The following is a 20,413-nucleotide window of genomic DNA, read 5'->3' on the forward strand; positions in this document are numbered from 1 at the left end:
GTTTTAAAATTTTAGTTGTCAAATTATTTTAAACCTGTTTTAAAAATTAGAGATGTATTGTTTCTATTGGGTGCATATCACCAATTAATACGTTTGATTTCAGATCTACATCTTACTGCTTTGTAAACTTCGCCGAGGTAAAAATGAAACCATTTGGCTACTTGAACTGATCTACATTACATAGGTTTTTCCTATTGACATTTGCAGTAGCTAACATGTCAGAAATAGAAGTGATGAAACAATACATCTTCCATGCTCTGAATTGGCATAATGCTAAATTCAAATGTAGCTAATTGTTTAGAGGCTATGAAATATATATTTTTTAGTTCACATATTGTTAAAACAAATGAGATACAAAAGGTAGAGCTTTTTTTATACTAGCAAAATGTATGCAGGATGTTTGCATATATAGAATTATAAAAGATTAGTTTAGTTTTGCAACATAACTCATCTTCCTAACTCTAATACTGGTTTGAGGTTATTTTAAAAATATGAGTAGATTGTTCTTACTTGAAAACCATAATTTATACTCAACTCTTTTCTAAGGGTGAAACTTTATTTTAAGTTTTTTTAAAATATGAAATTAAATAACGTATGCTCTAGCAGATTATGTGTTGTCATGAAATATAAGGGAATTTGGGGTAACTAAAATTCTGTAACTTTGGGTTGGGTAAAGCTTATACTTAAAATAAAGCATTCCCTTTGTAATTCAGACCCATTGTCAACATATTGGTATTAATAAAAGAACATGTAAAAAGTTTATGTAAATATTGAATTATTTTAGAAGTATTTCCTAGATTTAAAAGTACTAATGTACAGTATATTAATTATGATAGCAGTTTGAAATTTTGATAATTATACTCAGTTAAAACTTAAACTGTAGTGATGCCTGTATTAACATATTTATCTCATTTCTTTGCAGCAAGGAGTGAATAATGCTGAAAAATTTGACTATGTAAGTGCAATATAGAATTCAGTTTTCATGCTATATTTATATTCCTTAAATACTTGTTTTTTAATTACTGATACTTTCTAATTCTGGTTTATAGGTGATGCAGTTTTTGAATAAGATGGCTGGCAATGAATACGTTGGATTCAGTAATGCAACGTGAGTGTAATTTTTGACTTAGGTTTTTATAATGGGCCAGTCCTCTTTAAATTAACAAAAATATCTAGAGTATAGAATTCTATTAAACATTTTTCTAAATGTTTATTGATTTTTGAGGGACAGAGCATGAGCAAGGGAGAGGCAGAGAGAGAGAGAGAGAGAGAGAGAGAGAGAGAGAGGCAGAATCTGAAGCAGGCTCCAGGCTCTGAGCTGTCAGCACAGAGCCCGACATGGAGCTCGAACTCATGAACCGCGAGATCATGACCTGAGCTGAAATCGGACACTTAACCAACTGAGCCACCCAGGGACCCCTATAGAATTCTATTTTAAATGCTGTTTTGTCCCCGCCCCCCCCCCCCCCAACCTCTCCCCTTTCTCTACATATATAATACATAGTGTATTTAGAATTAATCTGGTTTGGTCCTAGGGCTTACTTCAGCGAATAAATAATTACTTAAAATTTCGTCATTAAAGGGAAATGAATTATTTCTGAATTACCTGAGAGAACACTTAAATGCTTTATATAGGTTGGATAAACTTCTTGTGGCTATAAAGTTAGAAGGGACCCAACTTTCCCTTAAATTACTGAGAGTTACTCAATTTTCTTTTTGCCTGTAATACCTGTCTTACCTCTCTAAATCTCTCTGCCTGGCTAACTTAATTTTAACCCCAGTTTTTTTATTTTGAAATTTGCCAGTCTGTAGAAAAGTTGAAGGAATAAGCAATGGATATCTGGATATCTTTCACTTATATTTTCTGATTAATATTTTGTCTCATTGGCTTTTCCTCAACCTCTTTCTTTAGATAACTGTTTAAAACGTGTATTTCTGCACGCACACACACACACACACGCACACGCACACGCACACACACACACATATGTAAATATACATTTTTTTTCTCTGAACTGATAGAAATAAAGTTGTAGACATCTCAACACTTCACCCATAAATAACTCAACATGTATATTCTGAGATAAGGACATTCTCCTACATAACCACAGTACCATCAACACATTAACATTAACATTAAGATCACTAACATTAATCGTAAGATGTCATTAATACATAAATGTACCAACTGTCCACCCCCTAAAAGCCTTTTATGACCTTTGCTTCCTAGGAATTAATCAAGGTTTGCACATTACATTTATGTCTCTTCTGCTTTTTTAAAATAGAAGAGTTTTCCTGCCCTACACCTTTGCTTTATAAAATTTTATTAAGTGGCTTTCTTTGAAGAGTGCCAACCACTTGTTTTATGAAGCAGGAATTAACTAACTTTCTCTGTGAAGGACCAGATAGTAAATTTTTCAGACTTGTGGGCCATATGGACTCTGGTTGCAACTACTCATTTCTACTGTTTCAGTAGGAATGCAGCCATGGACAATATGAGGTTGTGTTTCAAGAAACTTTATTTATAAAAACAGGCAGTAGGCTACATCTGGCCCATGGGCTATCGTGGATATTCCACATTTTGAATAGGTCTGGTTGTTTCCTTGTGGTTACATAAAGCTGAAACGGTTTTGGCATGAATATACTAAATAGGTGATACTTTGTACTTCATGTTTCAGGAAACAAAAATTTTCAGGTTGTCTGCTCTACCAACTTTTATTCATCAACTTAAGTATCTTTCTAAGAAGTTTTTCATGAATCTCATCTCCCCTCTCTTCTGTGCTATTATATTACCATATTTAATTGAGCTTACTCTATGTCTCACTGCCTCATCACCACCATAAGACTCTGACTTCCTTTAGACCTGGGTAGAAATGTCTTCCAATTCATTTTTGTATTCCTGTTATCCAGCAGATAATAGCCACTTGATAGTGTTTGGTGAACAGAACTATATGCTAGGCACTGTGATCATTGCTAAGCAGTTAGTTCTTTATGTACACCATGTTGAGTTTTGTTTTTTTTTTTTTTAAGGTATGGCAAGTTGACAAGTTTATTTTCAAGAGCTTTTTCATATCCACATATCCAACATTGTTTTTCTAACCATAGAAACATTAAAATGTATAGTTAGGAGAGACTCTCCCCGCCCCCCACACACACCTTGTGATTGATAATACAAAGTGTCTGTCACCCACAGTTCCTCTTTTGTCAGCAGCCTTATGGATGCTTGCACACAAGTTAAATCTGTCTAAATTAAAACTCATTCTCTTTCTTCTCAAACTACTCTTTGCTTCATGGATCCCCACGTCAGTTGATATCACTGTCCTTTCAGTCGACTGGAATAAAAATCTAGACTTTTGTATCAGACTTCATTCACCATTCCCCCTTTTCCCCATTAGGTTGAAAGACTTGCCGAAGTGCTCTCATGTTTGATCATAGCTCTCCTTCCATTCCTGTCACCACTACCTAAGTTCAGGCTTTCTATGGCTTTTATTACTTCAGTTTACTAATAACATAAGTCATCCTTTCTTTTTCCCCTGACATCAGACTGATGTCAGAGTTATCCTTCTAAAATGTAGGTCTCAACAAGGTAATTTGATAGAAAGCCTTCAAGCTTTCATTTGGTATGCCATCAGGAGCCATTTTTAGATTTATCAGTCTTGATAATAATGTGGTCCCAGTCTCCTTTGTTAGTTTGATGGTTCTACACTCTTCTCCATGAACCCTATTTCTCAGATACATCAGAACATACGCCATTCTTCAGTGCAGTCCTGTCTTCTATACTTTTATAACTTTGTTCATGCTACATGGGATTTGCCACTGCCTAGGCTTCCCCCCGAAATCTGTTAATCCAACAAATGCTGAAAGGCCCATTTCATGTGTCCTTCCTTTAGTGAAATTTCCATGGATTCCTGCAGTTGGAATTGATTATTGTACTTTTGGAGGACCCAGAAGATTCTGCAGTTTCTTAGTGTATTTTTTAATGGTGGAATACTTGGTAATTTTAAACTTAGCTTCTTTATTCACAAAATATGAAGATTAGAAAGGGCCTAACCCATTTCAGTCCTTTCACAGCTGAGAAAATTAAGACTGAAAGAATTGTCAATTAAATGACTTCCCCAAAAACCACATAGCTAGCCTATTGACAGAACTGAGACTGAAACCCAGCAGTCCCGACTCTTAGGTCAGTGTTCTTTATACTATACTTTGCTATACAGTTACACTACAGGACAATCATACTTTTATAGAAAATAAGTAAATAGAGCAATTTTTTTCCTTCTAGGTTTCAGTCTGAAAGAGAAAGTGGAGATCGAAATTTTGCAATAGGATATTACCTAAAAGAAAAAAAGGTTCTTGAATTTTTTTGTTTCTATTTCAAATTATTGTTTTATTTAATAAAATATGTAAACATGTATGCTAAAAACTCAACGATAGGTTTTAAGCAACTGTCTATTACTATTTAATGTTTAGAAGTTTTTGCAAAATGCTCTTGAGTTAGTCGTTTCAAAATGTTAATATTAAATCAATTTAATATCTGGCAGTATTCAGATATTTTACTAATTACATTGATGCAAGTTTTTCTTAAGGATTAGCCCATTTTTCTGAAAGTGTGATGCCAGACTATTATTGATTACATTTGGTTTTTAAATTTTAAGTGGGTGGTCCAGTAACTTGCTTTATGAATTATGAATCAGTTTATCATTGTTAAACTAGTATCTAGAAATCTGTATGTAATGTAGTTTTGCTTTATTGTTCTTTATTATTTCATGTAAAAAGGGTTGTAAACCTTTTTATAGGTTATATACTATTTTGTTATCAGTTAATACGAGACATTTGTATACATTTTAAATTTAGTCTTTATGTGTCTTACTTATGTGCATATATTCTTGTTTTTAATTGCCTTTCTATTTTTTCAGTGTTTTCCAGAAGGCACAGACATGGTTGGTATATTAGACTTCTATTTCCAGGTAATTTACTTCAACTCTATGAGTTGTGTATATAAATGGATGTGTCACATTGTGCAGAGTATAGATGTCTCTGAAATCATGGCTCTAGATTAAGATAAAATATATTTACCACTCCCCTTCTAAAAAGAGTCCTCATGAAAGGCATTCTCATGTTTTTTTCCTCCTAAAAATCATGCCTTAGAATGTAATAAGGAGTGTTTTTTACTTTGTTTAAGAAGTATCAAAAATGGTATATAATTCCAGAAATTGGTTTGTCCTTATTAAAAACTAAGCTGATTTCTTAGCTTTTAAGTTTTGTTTTGAGGATTTGTTTGTTTCTTCATTGGAGGGTTCATATTCAGCATTTTATTTTATTTTATTTTTTTTTTTTTATTTAAAAAAAAATTTTTTTTTTTAACGTTTATTTATTTTTGACACAGAGAGAGACAGAGCATGAACGGGGGAGGGTCAGAGAGAGGGAGACACAGAATCCGAAACAGGCCAGGCTCTGAGCTGTCAGCACAGAGCCCGGCGCGGGGCTCGAACTCACGGACCGTGAGATCATGACCCGAGCCGAAGTTGGCCGCTCAACCGACTGAGCCACCCAGGCGCCCCTATATTCAGCATTTTAAAGTAGCAGTTTCTCAGTTGGTTTAATTCATTTCTGCAAAGTCATATGATGCTTTTTTGGTTTGTTTTTTAATGTTTATTTTCGAGAGCATGAGGAGAGGAGGAGCAGAGAGAGGGAAACACACAGAATCTGAAGCAGGCTCCAGGCTCTGAACTGTCAGCACAGAGCCTGACGTGGGGCTCAAACTCATGAACTGTGAGGTCATGACCTGAGCCGAAGTCTGCCACCCAACCGATTGAGCCACCCAGGCACCCCTGTGGTGTTTTTTTTTCTAACTTAGTATAGTTTCTCCACATTCCTGAGTGGGCCACTCACATAATCTGCTGTGATTATAGAACTCAGTTTTAGAGAGCCTTCCCCGATAACTCTCTTTTCTCCCTGTATTTTCAGTTCAGTTCATTCCTACAGATTTAATACCATCGGTGCTAATATCAGTGGGCTGTAATATCAAGCTAAATAGTAAATTAATTATTATTGATTTCTAGTTAATCTTACTTTTGCCTGTCTTTACTTTTTAAGGTGCTTTAATTTCACTTTTGTAGTAATGTTAAAAAATATGTAAGGGGGGTTGATAATGTAGATTTTGATGACAGTTTGTCACCTGCCAACGTGAAGAACTGTGAATTGAGAATCCAGACTATCAGTATAAAATCAAGGTCTAATCTGGCCATTTTTTAGCCATGTGACATAACTTCAGTAACTTAGACCTAATTTCATTATGTGTAGCATATGCTTAACCTAACTGTCTGCATTATCTTGAAGATAACATGAAATGATATGTGTCAAATTCCTTTGAAGCTGTAAGGTGTTCTATGAAATAATAGTGTCATTTACTTCTATTTCTTCCATACGTTAATGTTTGTTTTCCTTCGATATATACACTTTAGCTGTTACAGCCTAGGTGCTACTAACCTACTATGAAATTTCTGCACTTCAGGGTAAAAATCAAAAGAAAGCCGTAGAATAGAAGCCTTACTTTTTTGGAGAAGGGCTGCATGTAATTGAACATCTGATCAGGGTATCAGAAAAGTACTGTTAAATTGGGATTTGTCAAATTTGGTATATATATCATCTTATGACAGACAAAATTCCAGTTAATACTAAGTATAAGTTAGGAAATGATCATTGGAGTTTAAATTTTAACTTCTTTTAGAAAGCATTTCATGATTACATCTACATAAGTCTTTGCTATCTGGGTCAGTATAGTGACTAGGTTCTGTAGTTTTGGAGAAATAAGGAAGAGGTTTTAATATAAACAAGCAAAAGTGAAAGTCAGTGAAAAAGTGGCTCCCAGCCAGTTTCCTAATGCACTGTAGCTAATAAGTTTTCCTTCTTGCTCTTTCCAAACCCCTTTGTCTCTTGTGGAATCTTGAAAAATTAGTAAGGAAAGATTCCAAGTTGGTAACTCAGCCTTTTCTTCCTGCTCCCCCTTCCCATCTTCTTTCTCATCTACTTCCTCCCCCACCTCCCCATACACACCCTGCCCCCTAGTTTGGATTGCTGTTAATGAAAAGTAAAATGGAGCTTATTTATTATTTCTGTTTTATGGATAAATTTGGGTTTGCTGTGGTAAACTTATTTCCATTATTTTGATTATTTTTAAATACTGTACTATACTCTGCCTGGACTTTGCTTTTGTTTATTCAGTATATTCTGTCCAGTACCCTTAGTCAATATCAAATAAATATTTAAATATTAATAAGTGGTTTAAAAGGTAGTATTTTGACTTAGGCACTCAGAGTATCCAGGCTAGTGCTATCTTGGTTTCCATTCCTTAATTTTTTGCATGTTACTACATAGGAATGCTGAGATTTGTTATAGTGAAAATGTCAGTCATTTTAGCATCTTTTTTTCCTAAAGTAGCAATTTCTAATGTAAATGCTATCTATCAATACTAATGTATGTTGCTTTGTGTTAAAAATATATCATGGCTCCTTTTCCTTTCAATTTAAAAATAATTATGTTTGTGTATCCTACAGAAAGCATTAATATTTAAGCAACTTTGAATATCCCTTGGGACCATTATAGATCTTAATGCTTGGGGGCTGGCTCTTCCTATCCTGGTTTTGCCATTATAAAAGACTCGATAACTGGGCAAATCAGGATAAACCTTAAAGGGGCTTGAAATTTGTTCAAATTTAAATCTTTGGAATGTTATCAAGTTATATTAAAATAATCCCCTTGAAGGAAAGATTTCAGATCTGTATGAACTACCAGATGAAATATATTTTCTTAGAAGTCAGTTGTAGTACAGAAAATAATGTCAACCTAAATTTTCAGAATTCAGTTTTTTCTTCCTTCTAGCTATGCTCCATTGAAGTAACATGTGAATCAGCCAGTGTGATGGCTGCAACACTGGCTAATGGTGGTTTCTGTCCAATTACTGGTGAGAGAGTACTGAGCCCTGAAGCAGTTCGAAATACACTGAGTTTGATGCATTCCTGTGGCATGTATGATTTCTCCGGGCAGTTTGCTTTCCATGTAAGTAATTGTTTAATCTTAATTTTCTACTGCAAGAAACTAGTCTGGACTAGTTCTTTTAAAAATACAGTTTGAACTTTGGTTCTAAACCTGCACATTAATTTTTGAGAGAGAGACTTGTTTTTAAGGTTAATTTGTTACAGACTTGTTAAGGAATAGAGTTAAGCAGGCTACCCGATATTCTTAAGAACTTGGAGTTTAATTTATAAAACCTCATCACTTCTACTTGTAAGGCATTCCAGTGTGCAAGGTTAGTACAGACTTTCTCTATTTCTTATTAATATAACTAAGCCTTATGGTGATTACATACTTCAAAAGCTCCTTAAGTTCAGAAGGAGCGCATAATTGGGATGTTTAACACCTTTGGTTATAATCATAGATATTTTAAAGCACTTAAAGTATATTAAGTTAACAAAAATATACTCTTGAAGCTCTCTTGTGCATTTTTGGACATTTGTGTACACCTGTGAAATATGGACTTTCTTACCTCATTCTGCTTATGTCAAGATATAATGCCCTACAGATTTTTTTTATTTGAAAATTTTAGAACAGAAAACTAGATGCATTTAATGTTACCCACTACTCAACTTCAATAGTTATTAGTACCTGACCAGTTTATCTTTATTTCCAATTCTTGTCATGTAGTTGAGTGTGTAATTCTAAATGATAAGGACTTTTTAGAAAACAAACGAACAAACATAGCACCATTATTATATTTGAAAAAAAAATTTTCATTTTTAATATCAAAATATTTAGTGTTCAGATTATCTGGATTGTCTTGTAAATTACTATTTTGTGGTTTATTTAACCTGGGATGCAAATAAGGGTCATGTGTTAATGATCGGTTATATCTTCCTTTATTATTACTTTTTAAATGTATGTTCTCTTCCTTGACCTCTCTTTCTTTCTTGTTATTTTTAGTTGAAAGAACTGGGTAATTTATCCTGTACAGTTTTTCAGTCTAGATTTTCTTTATTACATCCATACCATTGTCCCTTGTATCTTGTATTGCTGGGAAATTGGTTTATCCCATTCAGGTTAATTTTTTTTTTTTCCTTAGTATTGTGCAAGATTACTTCTAGCAATAGGTATTCAGTATATGAATGTTAGTAAGCCATTAGTGAATACTGCCCTGATGATACGAATTTTGTCTTTTTATCACAGTTACTGTCAAGTGTTACATAATGTGAACTTAAGTGTTTTGAAGAGGATTAATTTGAATTACTTGTGATCTTATCTCCTCAGAGAATTCTCAGACAGTATACCACAGAAAATCTTCTAAGAAGATACAATTTCTCATGTTGTTTTAGTCATAAAATATTTTTTGAAAATAACTTTTCATACTTTAATACATGTTTATTATAGAATTAGCAAATCTAGTCCAGTAGTGCCTGGGTGGCTCAGTCAGTTAAGTATCCAACTCTTGATTTTGGTTCAGGTCATGATCTTGTGGTTCATGGGTTTGAGCTCTGCATCAGCATGCTTGGGATTCTCTTTCCCTCTCTGTCTCTCTCTCTGTTTGTCTTTCTCTCTGTCCGTCTCTCTCTCTGCCCCTCCTACATGCTTGTGTGCACTCTGTAATAAACTTCAAAAAAAAAAATATATATATATATACACAATCCAATATATTGTATTCAATATATACTAATATATATATATATATATATACACACACACACACACAATCCAAAAGAATAAAATAAAAACATTCATAGCTCCACAATTTAGATGTAATCTACCTTAATCCTTAAGAGTGTATCTTTTCAAATGTTTTCTGTATTTAAATACATCTCAACTGTTTTATAAGTGTTTTCTCATTTACTGTATTATAAACATATTAATAGTTATCTACAACACTTGTAATGTTAGAATTCTGTGTATACGTATACCATAATTTCTAAACCAATTCCCTTATTGTTGGACATAATTGTCCTTATTTTAAAATGTTAATAAGAATATCCTTTTTTTTTCAAATTATTTTCAGGTTGGTCTTCCTGCAAAATCTGGAGTTGCTGGGGGCATTCTTTTAGTTGTCCCTAATGTCATGGGCATGATGTGCTGGTCTCCTCCTCTGGACAAGATGGGCAACAGTGTTAAGGGAATTCACTTCTGTCATGTAAGCATATTTCCTTAATGAAAATAATGATCATATAAGTGGAACCATCCAATGATTTGATTTTTAAAATTTTAATTCTAGTATAGTTAGTATACAATGATGTGTTAGTTTCAGGTGTACAATATAGTCTTTCAGTTCTTCTATACATTACTCAGTGTTCATCATGATAAATGATTCTTAATCCTTTTCACTTATTTCACCCATCACCCCACCTACCTCTCCTCTTTGGTACCACCAGTTTGTTCTCTGTTGTTAAGAGTCTACTTTTTGGTTTATCTCTCTGCTCCCCTTTGTTTTGTTTCTTAAATTCCACATGAGTGAAATCACATGGTATTTGTCTTTCTCTGATTGGCTTACTTCGCTTAGCATTATACTCCAGATCCACCCATGTTGTGGCAAATGGCAAGATTTCATTCTTTTTTATGGCTGAGTAGTATTCCATTGTATTTACCTACACCACTTCTTTATCTGTTGATGGACGCTTGGGCTGTTTCCATAGTTTGGTTATTGTAAATAATGCTTCAATAAACATAGGGTAGGGGTCCATATATCCCTTCAAATTAGTGTTTTCGTATTCTTTGCATAAATAGCTGGTAGTATGTTTTCTGAATCATAGGGTAGTTCTATTTCTAAATTTTTTTTTTTAACTTTTTAAGGAAACTCCATACTGTTTTCCATAGTGGCTGCACCAGTTTGCATTCCTACCAACAGTGCATGAAGGTTCCTTTTTCTCCATATCCTCACCAACACTTGTTTCTTGAGTTTTTGATTTCAGACATTCTGATGAGTGTGAAGTGATACCTCATTGTGATTTTTGATTTGCATTACCCTGATGATGAGTGATGTTGAACATCTTTTCATGTGTCTGTTGATCATCTGCATGTCTTCTTTAGAGAAGTGTCTTTTCATGTCTTCTGCCCATTTTTCAATCTGATTATTTGCTGTTTAGGTGTTGAGTTGTATCAGTTCTTTATATATTTTGGATACTAATTCTTTATCAGATATGTCATTTGCAAATATCTTCCCCCATTCAGCAGTTTGTTTTTTTTTTAGTTTGGTTGATTGTTTCCTTTGCTGTGCAGAAGCTCTTTATTTTGATGTAGTCCCAATACTTTTTTCTTTTCTTTTCTTTTCTTTTCTTTTTTTTTTTTTTTTTTTTTTTTTTGCTTTGTTTCCTTTGCCTCAGGAGACATATCTAGAAAAATGTTGCTACAGCCAATGTCAGATATTACTGCCTGTGATCCCTTCTAGGATTTTTATGGTTTCAGGTCTCATATTTAGGCCCATAATCCATTTTGAGTTGATATTTGTGTATGGTGTAAGAAAGTAGTCTAGTTTCATTCTTTTGCATGTGGCTATCCAGTTCTCCCAGCACCATTTGTCCAGTTTTACCAGCACTATGTTTTTAAACCATTGCATATTCTTGCCTCCTTTGTCGAAGATTAATTGACCATATAATTGTGGGTTTGTTTCTGGGTTTTCTATTCTGTTCCATTGATTTATGTGTCTGTTTTTGTGCTAGTACTGTAATGTTTTGATAACTACAGCTTTGTAATATAACTTGAAGTCTAGAATTGTGATAACCTCTGGTTTTGTCTTTTTTGAGATCGCTTTAGCTATTCTGAGTCATTGTGACTTTATAAAAATTTTAGGATTGTTCTAGTTCTGTGAAAAATGCTTTTAGTATTTTGATAGAGATTGCATTAAATCTGTAGATTTCTTTGGATAGTATAGACATTTTGATAATATTTGTTCTTATAATCCATGAGCATGGAATATCTTTCCATTTCTTTGTGTTACCTTCAATTTCTTTCGTCAGTGTTTCAGAGTACATATCTTTCACCTCTTTAGTTAAGTTTATTCTTAGGTATTTTATTATTTTTGGTGCAATTGTAAAGGATTTTTTTCTTAATTTCTGTCTGGGGTTTCATTATTAGTTTCATTAAATGCAGTGGATTTCTGTGTATTGATTTTTTATTTGTGACTTTACTGAATTCATTTATCAGTTCAAGTAGTTTTTTGGTGTCGTCTTTAGGGTTTTCCTGTATAGAGTAACATGTGATCTGCAGATAGTGAAAGTGTTACTTCTTTCTTACCAATTTGAAAGGCTTTTATTTCTTTTGTTGTTTGATTGCTGTAGCTAGGACTTCAGTACTATTTTGAATTATAAGTGGTGAGAGTGGACATCTTGTTCCTGACCTTAGGGGTAAAGCTCTGAAGTTTTTCCCCATTGAGTATGATGTTAGCTGTGGATTTTTCATATTATGGCTTTTATTATGTTGAGGTATGTTCCCTCTAAACCTGCTTTGTTGAGGGTTTTTATCATGAGTGGATGTTGTATGATAGTCATGTAAGTGGAACCATCCAGTGATTCTGATTTTTGAATCATTTCAGTAGTTTATTGATTGTTGGCATTCTGCCTACCTGTCTGCAAGTTACTAGGTTAGCCATGGCAGTACTTATAAAGGATCTTTAAATTGCTTCTATCAGCTCCCATAATACTCATGCCCATAGGAAATTACATTTGTTTGATGCTGATACTTTGTCATGGTTGTATATAGTTTTCAGTTTCCAAAAAACCTCAACAAAAGTTATTAAACTTGGAAAGGTTTAAATTTAAATCCCAACATAAATTAAGATTATTATTGTTTATTATATCGTCATTAATCTGTATGTTTGAATATCTTTATCCATAAACTATCTTGAAAAGTCTTTTTTTTTTTTTTGAGGACATAAGCACTACAAAATAAAATTGTTTCTAGATTAGTTCAGTATTTTATATAGTTACCCAAGTCTTGCTAATATTTCAGCTTCCAGTTTTATGTGCAATTTACTACTTTGTAGACTCTGTATTAAGTACTATAATTTTTCTGCAAACTTTCTCAGTTAAAATTATTTATTTTTCAGTTTTTTACATTTTGCAAAAGCTATAGAATGACATTGGATGCTTATGGATTATAATAGATTGTGACCAGAATGTTTGTTTATATTTTTGTGGTGCTTTATGGTTATTTGCTAGAATAGTTCTTTCATATGACCTGTTACTAAAGGCCCATTTTATAGGAAATGAAAGAAACAATTTGAGTGGTTTAGCCCTAGCTAGTAAGCCCTAGCTAGTAAGCATTGTTCTCAATGCTTACTCCATGTTCTCATTCTGATTTTGGTTCTCTTCGTGATACATGCTGCTTTTTGCAGTGGTATTTTCCATGAGATAGTAAGTTAAGTTGGACAATATTAGTGTGATTTGTTGCAATATGAAAAAAATAGCCAGTGAATAGCCAGTTTCTTATTCCTGTCCTGTTTATTTACAGGATCTTGTTTCTCTCTGTAATTTCCATAACTATGATAATTTGAGACACTTTGCAAAAAAACTTGATCCTCGAAGAGAAGGTGGTGATCAAAGGGTAAGCAAAATTCATATTTAGATTATTATGTAATATTTTTCTAAAAGAAAGAAAATGATATTCACCTGTTTGAATAGAACTTAGTTTGTTAGTGTCCTCATATATTTGCTAATCACGAATTGAGTATACATAAGTTACTGACATTTTCATCCTGGACTCAGGAGTATATAAATAATAATTATTGCTGTTTTATTTAAATTTAAACTGGTTAACCTGGCAGCAGGGTTCTCCACCTACCCACCCATTTTTCTGCTATTTTAAGCAATATTTTAAAGAATTGATTCTGTTAAAAAAAAAAAAAGAAGAATTGATTCTGTTCAAAAAAACACTTTGGAAAGTGCTACATGCTGTAAAAAGAAAGCCTTGTTTTACTCTTAATCATTTGTCAGTAGTAGTCTTGAAGTTTATTTTGGCATGGATGGATATGTAAATAGGAAAGGGATTATAGTATTAGTGAAAGACCTTACAAAGCCTCATAATTTTTATTGGCCACTATAGATGAATAATTTTTTTATAAAAAGTGTTTAATGCAGAGTTCTTGATACTCTTAAAGTAATACTTGTTTATTATCATTGTTTGGCTTCATATTATTGCACATACATACTTCTCTTAGTGCTAATATTTAAGAGTCAGGACTTAAATTTCAGGAACAAGATTTTTTGTCTTCATAGTTGTTCACTGGACCAAGGACTTGTTTTGAATTTTAATTAAATTCCTCTGCATCCCATCTAGAAAATGTTTATAGTAAATACCTAATTAGACTCGAAGCTGATATGAAGCACTTATAAGTAGAAAATATTTTTAATGCATACTAAGTAAATTTTCCTATTGTTAGTTCCAATCAAATAACTTATAATATGTGAGAATTATGCAAAGCTAACAGAATAGAAACTGCCATGGGTGTCAACATGAGTAACATGGAACAAAACATCAAATGGTGGTGGGTGAAAATGTTAACAGATCTTAATAACATTCATTGAAAAATACCGTTTTATAGCTTGGACCTTTCTTCACTCAAGTGCACTAATAAATTATGTATGTTGCTTGAACAACTAGCATTCCTTTGGACCATTGGACTATGAAAGTCTCCAACAAGAACTTGCTTTAAAAGAGACAGTATGGAAAAAAGTGTCACCTGAGTCAAATGAGGACATCTCTACAACTGTAGTATATAGAATGGAAAGTCTGGGAGAGAAAAGCTAAAGAAATGGGTTCTAGTTTCAGAATGTTCTTCATTTACTCTTTCAACCATCTTTAGCTTTTTTGCATACTATAAATATTTATTTGAGTTTTTTGTGTTTTCAACCTTGGGTGCTGGAGCCATAAAGCTTTTTTTTCCTTTTAATCTTTGTATAAAGATAATAGATTAAAAAGTGGATTTGTTGGTCTTTAAAAAAGTATTTATACATAAGTAAAGCAAATTTGCTTTATTTTTAAAGACGCAAAAAGGAAAAAATTCCTTTAAATTTTTTCATGGTGTAATTAAAATTTTAACTTAATCTCCATTTTAAAATGGTAACAGAAATGTCATTTTTGGTTCTAAAACCCACACATTGAACTCATAAGTTTCATTGCATTTTTTTTCTTTCCCAGTTTTAAAACTGACATGATGTCTGTAGGGGCAATAGAAAGTCATCTCTATGCTAAATACAATGAAAAGGCAAAATTAATGAATCCCAAATTACTTAATACAGTGATAGATTATAAAATCAGCTTAAGTTTATATTTTATGCCATTTTTAGTGATAAATTTGCTTTAAATTTTAAAAATTCATTTTAAATTTTATCAAACACTTTAAAATATAAATCATGTCTTTGCTTTTTTACTTTGCAACTTCTCTGTGTTCTGTCAAAATTGTCATGTACAGGAGTGTCTTATGTTACTAAAACATTCCAGCCAAAGAATTTCAGAAGTAGGATAATGACATGTTTCACTGTTAAAAAGCTATAATGGTTACTCAGAAGGAGCAACAGTGAGTGTCTTCAAGTGAAATGTTTACCTGAACAATTTTATTTTCGTATTATTCACGTTACTTTTTCTATGTTATATTTAAGTGTGAATGGTGAATCTTGGGTTTTAGTTTTTAATATTTTTATTATCGTAATAATTCCACAAATGCTAATGAATCTTTTATGATAAATTATAATAACATCTCATAGAGTTTGTTTTATTTGAACTCTAATTTTAGAGTACTTAGGAAATGAATTCAGTCTGATAGTAGTAAGTATGCTACTAAAATGTGTTAGATCTGAATCCTTTGGTTATAAAAATGCAATATTGAGAATCAAAACTTGTTTTTAAAAGAAGGACTATTTTGGATAATTTACAATGTTTAAAGTCTGTCTTGGCAAAGTGATTGTAAAATTCTGTAGGACCTATTCACACTTCTTCCTTCTTCCAAATAACTCTTCAGTTTTCCCCACAATTCCCCATAGCCACAAGGTGTTTTTTGTTTTGTTTCGTTTTATTCATTTTTAAAGTTGTAGATTTTGGAGGGGCAGAGGTGGGGTCTGGGGTCTAGAAGGAGACTTGGTAGTTTTTTAGTGTCATGGCATATGTGGTAGGTCACATCTGTAAAAGTAACTCTAGTAAAAAAGATTTCACTGAGTAATTTCGATAATAGCGCAATTATAGATACAGAAAACCTGATCAAATGATGTCTCAAGCTTGGGAACTGTGATATTAGAAAAAGAAGTTCCCTTCCAAAGGTGTTGGTCAAAAGCTTTTTGGGCTAACTTATATATTTAAATAATTATGTGTTAGGTTTTGGAAGATTTACCAAGGAGTTTATTGTTACTTAAATATTTCTCTAATGTACAAATGCAAATCTAAGTGGATACTTCTACTTTGGCCATTTTCCGGGGGCGGATGGTAGGGGGGAGTGGTTTTTTTGAAAGCCTCACCTCTGCAACAACTTTAAACAGTATCATTTGTATTATTAGTTCCACCAAAGCCATTTGCAGTTTGGGGAACTGAATGTCTTAATTGATAGATTGGAAAAAAGGCTTTATTTTTTTCCCTGTGCTCTAAATTGTTATGTTTTACTATTTCATTTGGAGATTGGTTTTACTTTATAAAATGAAAATTCAATTTTTCCTATTGTGTCCTATGTATAGATTTCAAAATTATGTTGTTAATTTGTAGCTGACTGTATTGTAGCTAATCTTATTAAGGATGAGCATCCAGAAATTTTTGTAGGAAGGTATATAAATGGAAGAAGAGGGAAGATACTGTGAATAGGCCCCTAAACTTTACTTTAAAAAAAAAAAGGAAAATCTTTGCCAGATTTAAGAACATTCTTTAAATTGATTCCTTCAGTATTTTTAATACCTTTTCAAATAAAGTTCTTGAAAAGTACCCAGTATTGTGGATTTAATGTTTCATGCCATTACTGATTCTTGATATTCAAGCATTTAGAAGTTAGCACATTTGTTTTCCTTTTTTTTTCATTATTAACATTTCATTTGAAATGCATATCCTTCCTGAAATACTTTATTTTTAGCATAAATGTTGTGCATTTTATCTTAGTGTTTGGATTAAAACATTTGTGTTATTTAGCTTTCTTTTATTTGCTTTGTATATTTAATAATGTACCTTTTATTTTCCAGTATGCCTACTTTTTGTATTGTACAATAAATTTATTTTAAGCTGATTTTATTGTTTTTTTTTTTTTTTTGATGAAAGGAACTCTAGCATTTTAAGTACAACAAATAGTTGGAATTTTAACTTCAAAATAGTAAATCTTTATGAAGATACTATTAAAATGCTTTAGATTTTTACTTCTGAGGCTATTGTGAAGACATACTAGAAATACTCTCCAAAGGGCTTCATTTGATTTTTTTTTTTTTAACAAAGTATAGAGTCGGTGGGCTTTTTGAGGGAGAGTACATTTAACAACTTAAAAAAGAAAAAAATCTACCCTATTTGCTGGTTTCCTGGTTCAGCTTTCTGAGGAAGAGTATTGCTGGTGTTACTCACTGTGTCACTGTTTTATACGTTGTGTAGGGTAGGAAAACATTGCTGAATCAGATGAAGAGTATCGTAATATTACTTTAGAATTGTGAATCACAGTAGAATTTATATTAAATGGAATAACTATACTACAGAAATTCACCTTATTTACTTTTTAAGGAATTTAGTCTTCAGAAGGAACTTTATATTTCCACAGCATAGTCCAAAGTCTAATGAGGCTCCATGCATTGTCAGACATAAACAGTACAGTTGACTCCTAACACAGGTTTGAACTGCATGGCTCCACTTATGTAACTTAGTAAATTATAGTACAGTACTATAATTTATTTTATCTTCCTTATGATTTTCTTAATAACATTTTCTTTTCTCCAGCTTACTGTGTAACATACAAAATGTTTTACTGAACTGTTTATGTTCTTGGTAAGGCTTCTCGTCAGCATCAGCTATTAGTAGTTAAATTTGGGGGGGGGGGAGTCAAAAGTTCTATGCAGATTTTCAACCACATGGGGGCCAGTATTCCTAAGCCCTCCCACATTGTTTAAGGTCAGCTTTACTTTAAGTTTAAATTTTACTGTTTGATCAGATACATCATTTGTATCCAGAGAAGTCGTCCCAAATACATTGTAGACTTTTAAAACTATTTGAAGGGGAAATACCATTGTTTATAGGATTTTGTATTTATCTAAATGGGATTTTTTTTTTTTATAAAGTTCTTTTGGGACTAGGAAATAAGTTCATGTGTCATGATATATTCAGTGTGTAATTGATTTATGATTGCTTACTTTTAAAGACACACTTGGATTTTTTTTTGCTTTTAATCCATTTGAAGCAAAGGGAGAGGTGGCTCAGCTTGGTCGTCTTGGCCTGACAGTGTCAAGTTTTGTAGGCATGTATGTATGTGAGAAGAAACACTGATGTATACTGATATGTCAGTCTATACCCTGATAATTTATATACATGTGTGTGTTATATACATATGTGTTTGTGAGTATATCTGTCTATCCAGATAGACATTTTTGCTGTCCCAGAATTTATAAAATATAACATGTTTTACTTACTCAGTTTGACTCTGAAGATTTGTGGTTTCTTTTGTTGTGCCCATTCACTACCTGCACTGTCAGGGTAAGAGAGTAACAATATTGGAGAACTTCATAAAAGGGAAAGCAAGAATATCAAATTTCATATGGAAATTGACTTTAAAGCAGTCTCCAAAATTTATTAAATGGGAGGATTATATTCAACTTAAATAGTGTACTTCTCATTTTGAACAGTTTATGGAATAGTTTTATTCCAAAAATTGTACATAATTATTAAGAATGTGTTTTACTATTCATTTTGTGGAAATTTTGGTTTTTAACCAATCTTGAAAATGCTAGAATGTAATTTAAAGAAAAAAGTAACATAATTTCTGCTCAATTCCTTTACTGCTTTATATTAAATGCAGTATTTACATTGTATGATAACACCAAAACCAAACATTAGAGATATAGCCACCGCCTGGGTGGCTCAGTTGGTTAAGTGTCTGACTTTGGCACAGGTCATGATCTCACAGCCCATGGGTTCAAGCCCCACGTCCGGCTCTGTGCTAACAGCTCAGATCCTGGAGCCTGCTTCAGATTCTGTGTCTCCCTCTCTCTCTGCGCCTCCCCCGTTCATGCTCTGTCTCACTTTCTCTCAAAAATAAACATTTTAAAAAAGGCGAAAATAAACAGGAAGATATATTCAAGTGTATCAAGTTCAACTACTTTTTTCTTTTATCTCAAATTATAACATACTTAAAACATTTGTTTCTTACACTACATAGAAATGGAAGGAATTTAGTTGGACTAGGAGACGTTCTCTTATCCTTCTTCTCCCTTCTCCTGCCAAAGTAGTTTATTGAAGTGAATACCACACAGACTTGAAGAAATTTAGAGTTATAGTCTGTTTTAGTTTAGTTTTTAAAACTAAATTATAAGCATCTAGAACAAAAGTTCTCCAACATAAAACATTTGGCAAACTTGATGTTTTTTAGACTCCTTAACTTCTTAAATAGTAATAGAAAAGGTACTTATTTTTTAGATGTTTAGACTGATCATAAATCATTATTTTTAATGAAATGATTCTCTTGTACTGTGGTTTTAAAATGTTCTTTATTATTTTATATTTTGATATATGAAAGGTTATTAATTTTAAGGTTGACTTTTAGTTTACCATATGTTTTGTAGATTATAGATCCACTTTAGTGATTTTTATACGTTGCACCTGTAGAGACTTTTAAGATGTGCAAAATGTGTAAAGCCTATGTTGATTAAATTTTTATTATGGCTTTCCAGTCAATTACATTCACCTTTAACTGAAATGAGTAAGATGTAAATTAGCATTTGAGTGCATTACTTTTTTTTGGTGGTGTCTGTGGTAGTTTTTGGTAAATTCCAAATCTTTTTTATTGAGAACTGTTATGTATTAAGTAAACTTAAAAAAATTATGATTCTTGGTGCCAAATGCTGTGATGAGCCTCAGGATACAGACTCCTAGGAAAGAGGAATGAGATGACACATTTGGGCAGTTGATCTCATAACACCATTGTTAGACCTTGAACTCTAAATCTCAGTTACTATCAGAAATACTTTAGTTAAATCTCGATGAAGAACAACTTGGCTTGCTTATTTACTTATTTAATTAATTTATTTATATGTATTTTCAGAGAGAGCGTGAGCAGAGGAGGGTCAGAGAGAGAGAATCCGAGCCAGACAAAGGGCTTGATCTCACAAACCATGAGATTATGTATGTATGACCTGAGCTGAAATCAGGAGTGGGACACCTTAACCCCCTGAGCCACCCAGGCACCCCATGGTATATTTATTCTTAAGCCAAATTTTAATAC

The 20,413-nt window shown here is 32.6% G+C and overlaps 1 protein-coding gene across 4 annotated transcripts in view; it reads left to right on the forward strand.

Moving 5' to 3' along the window:
• The window catches only part of GLS (glutaminase), an 85,253-nt gene that overhangs the window by 37,319 nt on the left and 27,521 nt on the right, over positions 1 to 20,413 (forward strand). For 2 of the 4 annotated variants that reach the window (XM_042994925.1, XM_042994928.1), the window contains 7 exons: positions 923 to 955; positions 1,050 to 1,108; positions 4,280 to 4,346; positions 4,914 to 4,964; positions 7,879 to 8,055; positions 10,040 to 10,171; positions 13,483 to 13,575. In XM_042994925.1, the coding sequence (XP_042850859.1) occupies positions 923 to 955; positions 1,050 to 1,108; positions 4,280 to 4,346; positions 4,914 to 4,964; positions 7,879 to 8,055; positions 10,040 to 10,171; positions 13,483 to 13,575 (612 nt within the window). Of the gene's footprint in view, positions 1 to 922; positions 956 to 1,049; positions 1,109 to 4,279; positions 4,347 to 4,913; positions 4,965 to 7,878; positions 8,056 to 10,039; positions 10,172 to 13,482; positions 13,576 to 14,572; positions 17,228 to 20,413 lie in introns of those variants that run through there. The other 2 variants (XM_042994926.1, XM_042994927.1) reach the window with 2 other exon arrangements.

This window comes from Panthera tigris, chromosome C1, assembly GCF_018350195.1.
Source record: "Panthera tigris isolate Pti1 chromosome C1, P.tigris_Pti1_mat1.1, whole genome shotgun sequence".
In the NCBI taxonomy this organism is placed as follows: domain Eukaryota; kingdom Metazoa; phylum Chordata; class Mammalia; order Carnivora; family Felidae; genus Panthera; species Panthera tigris.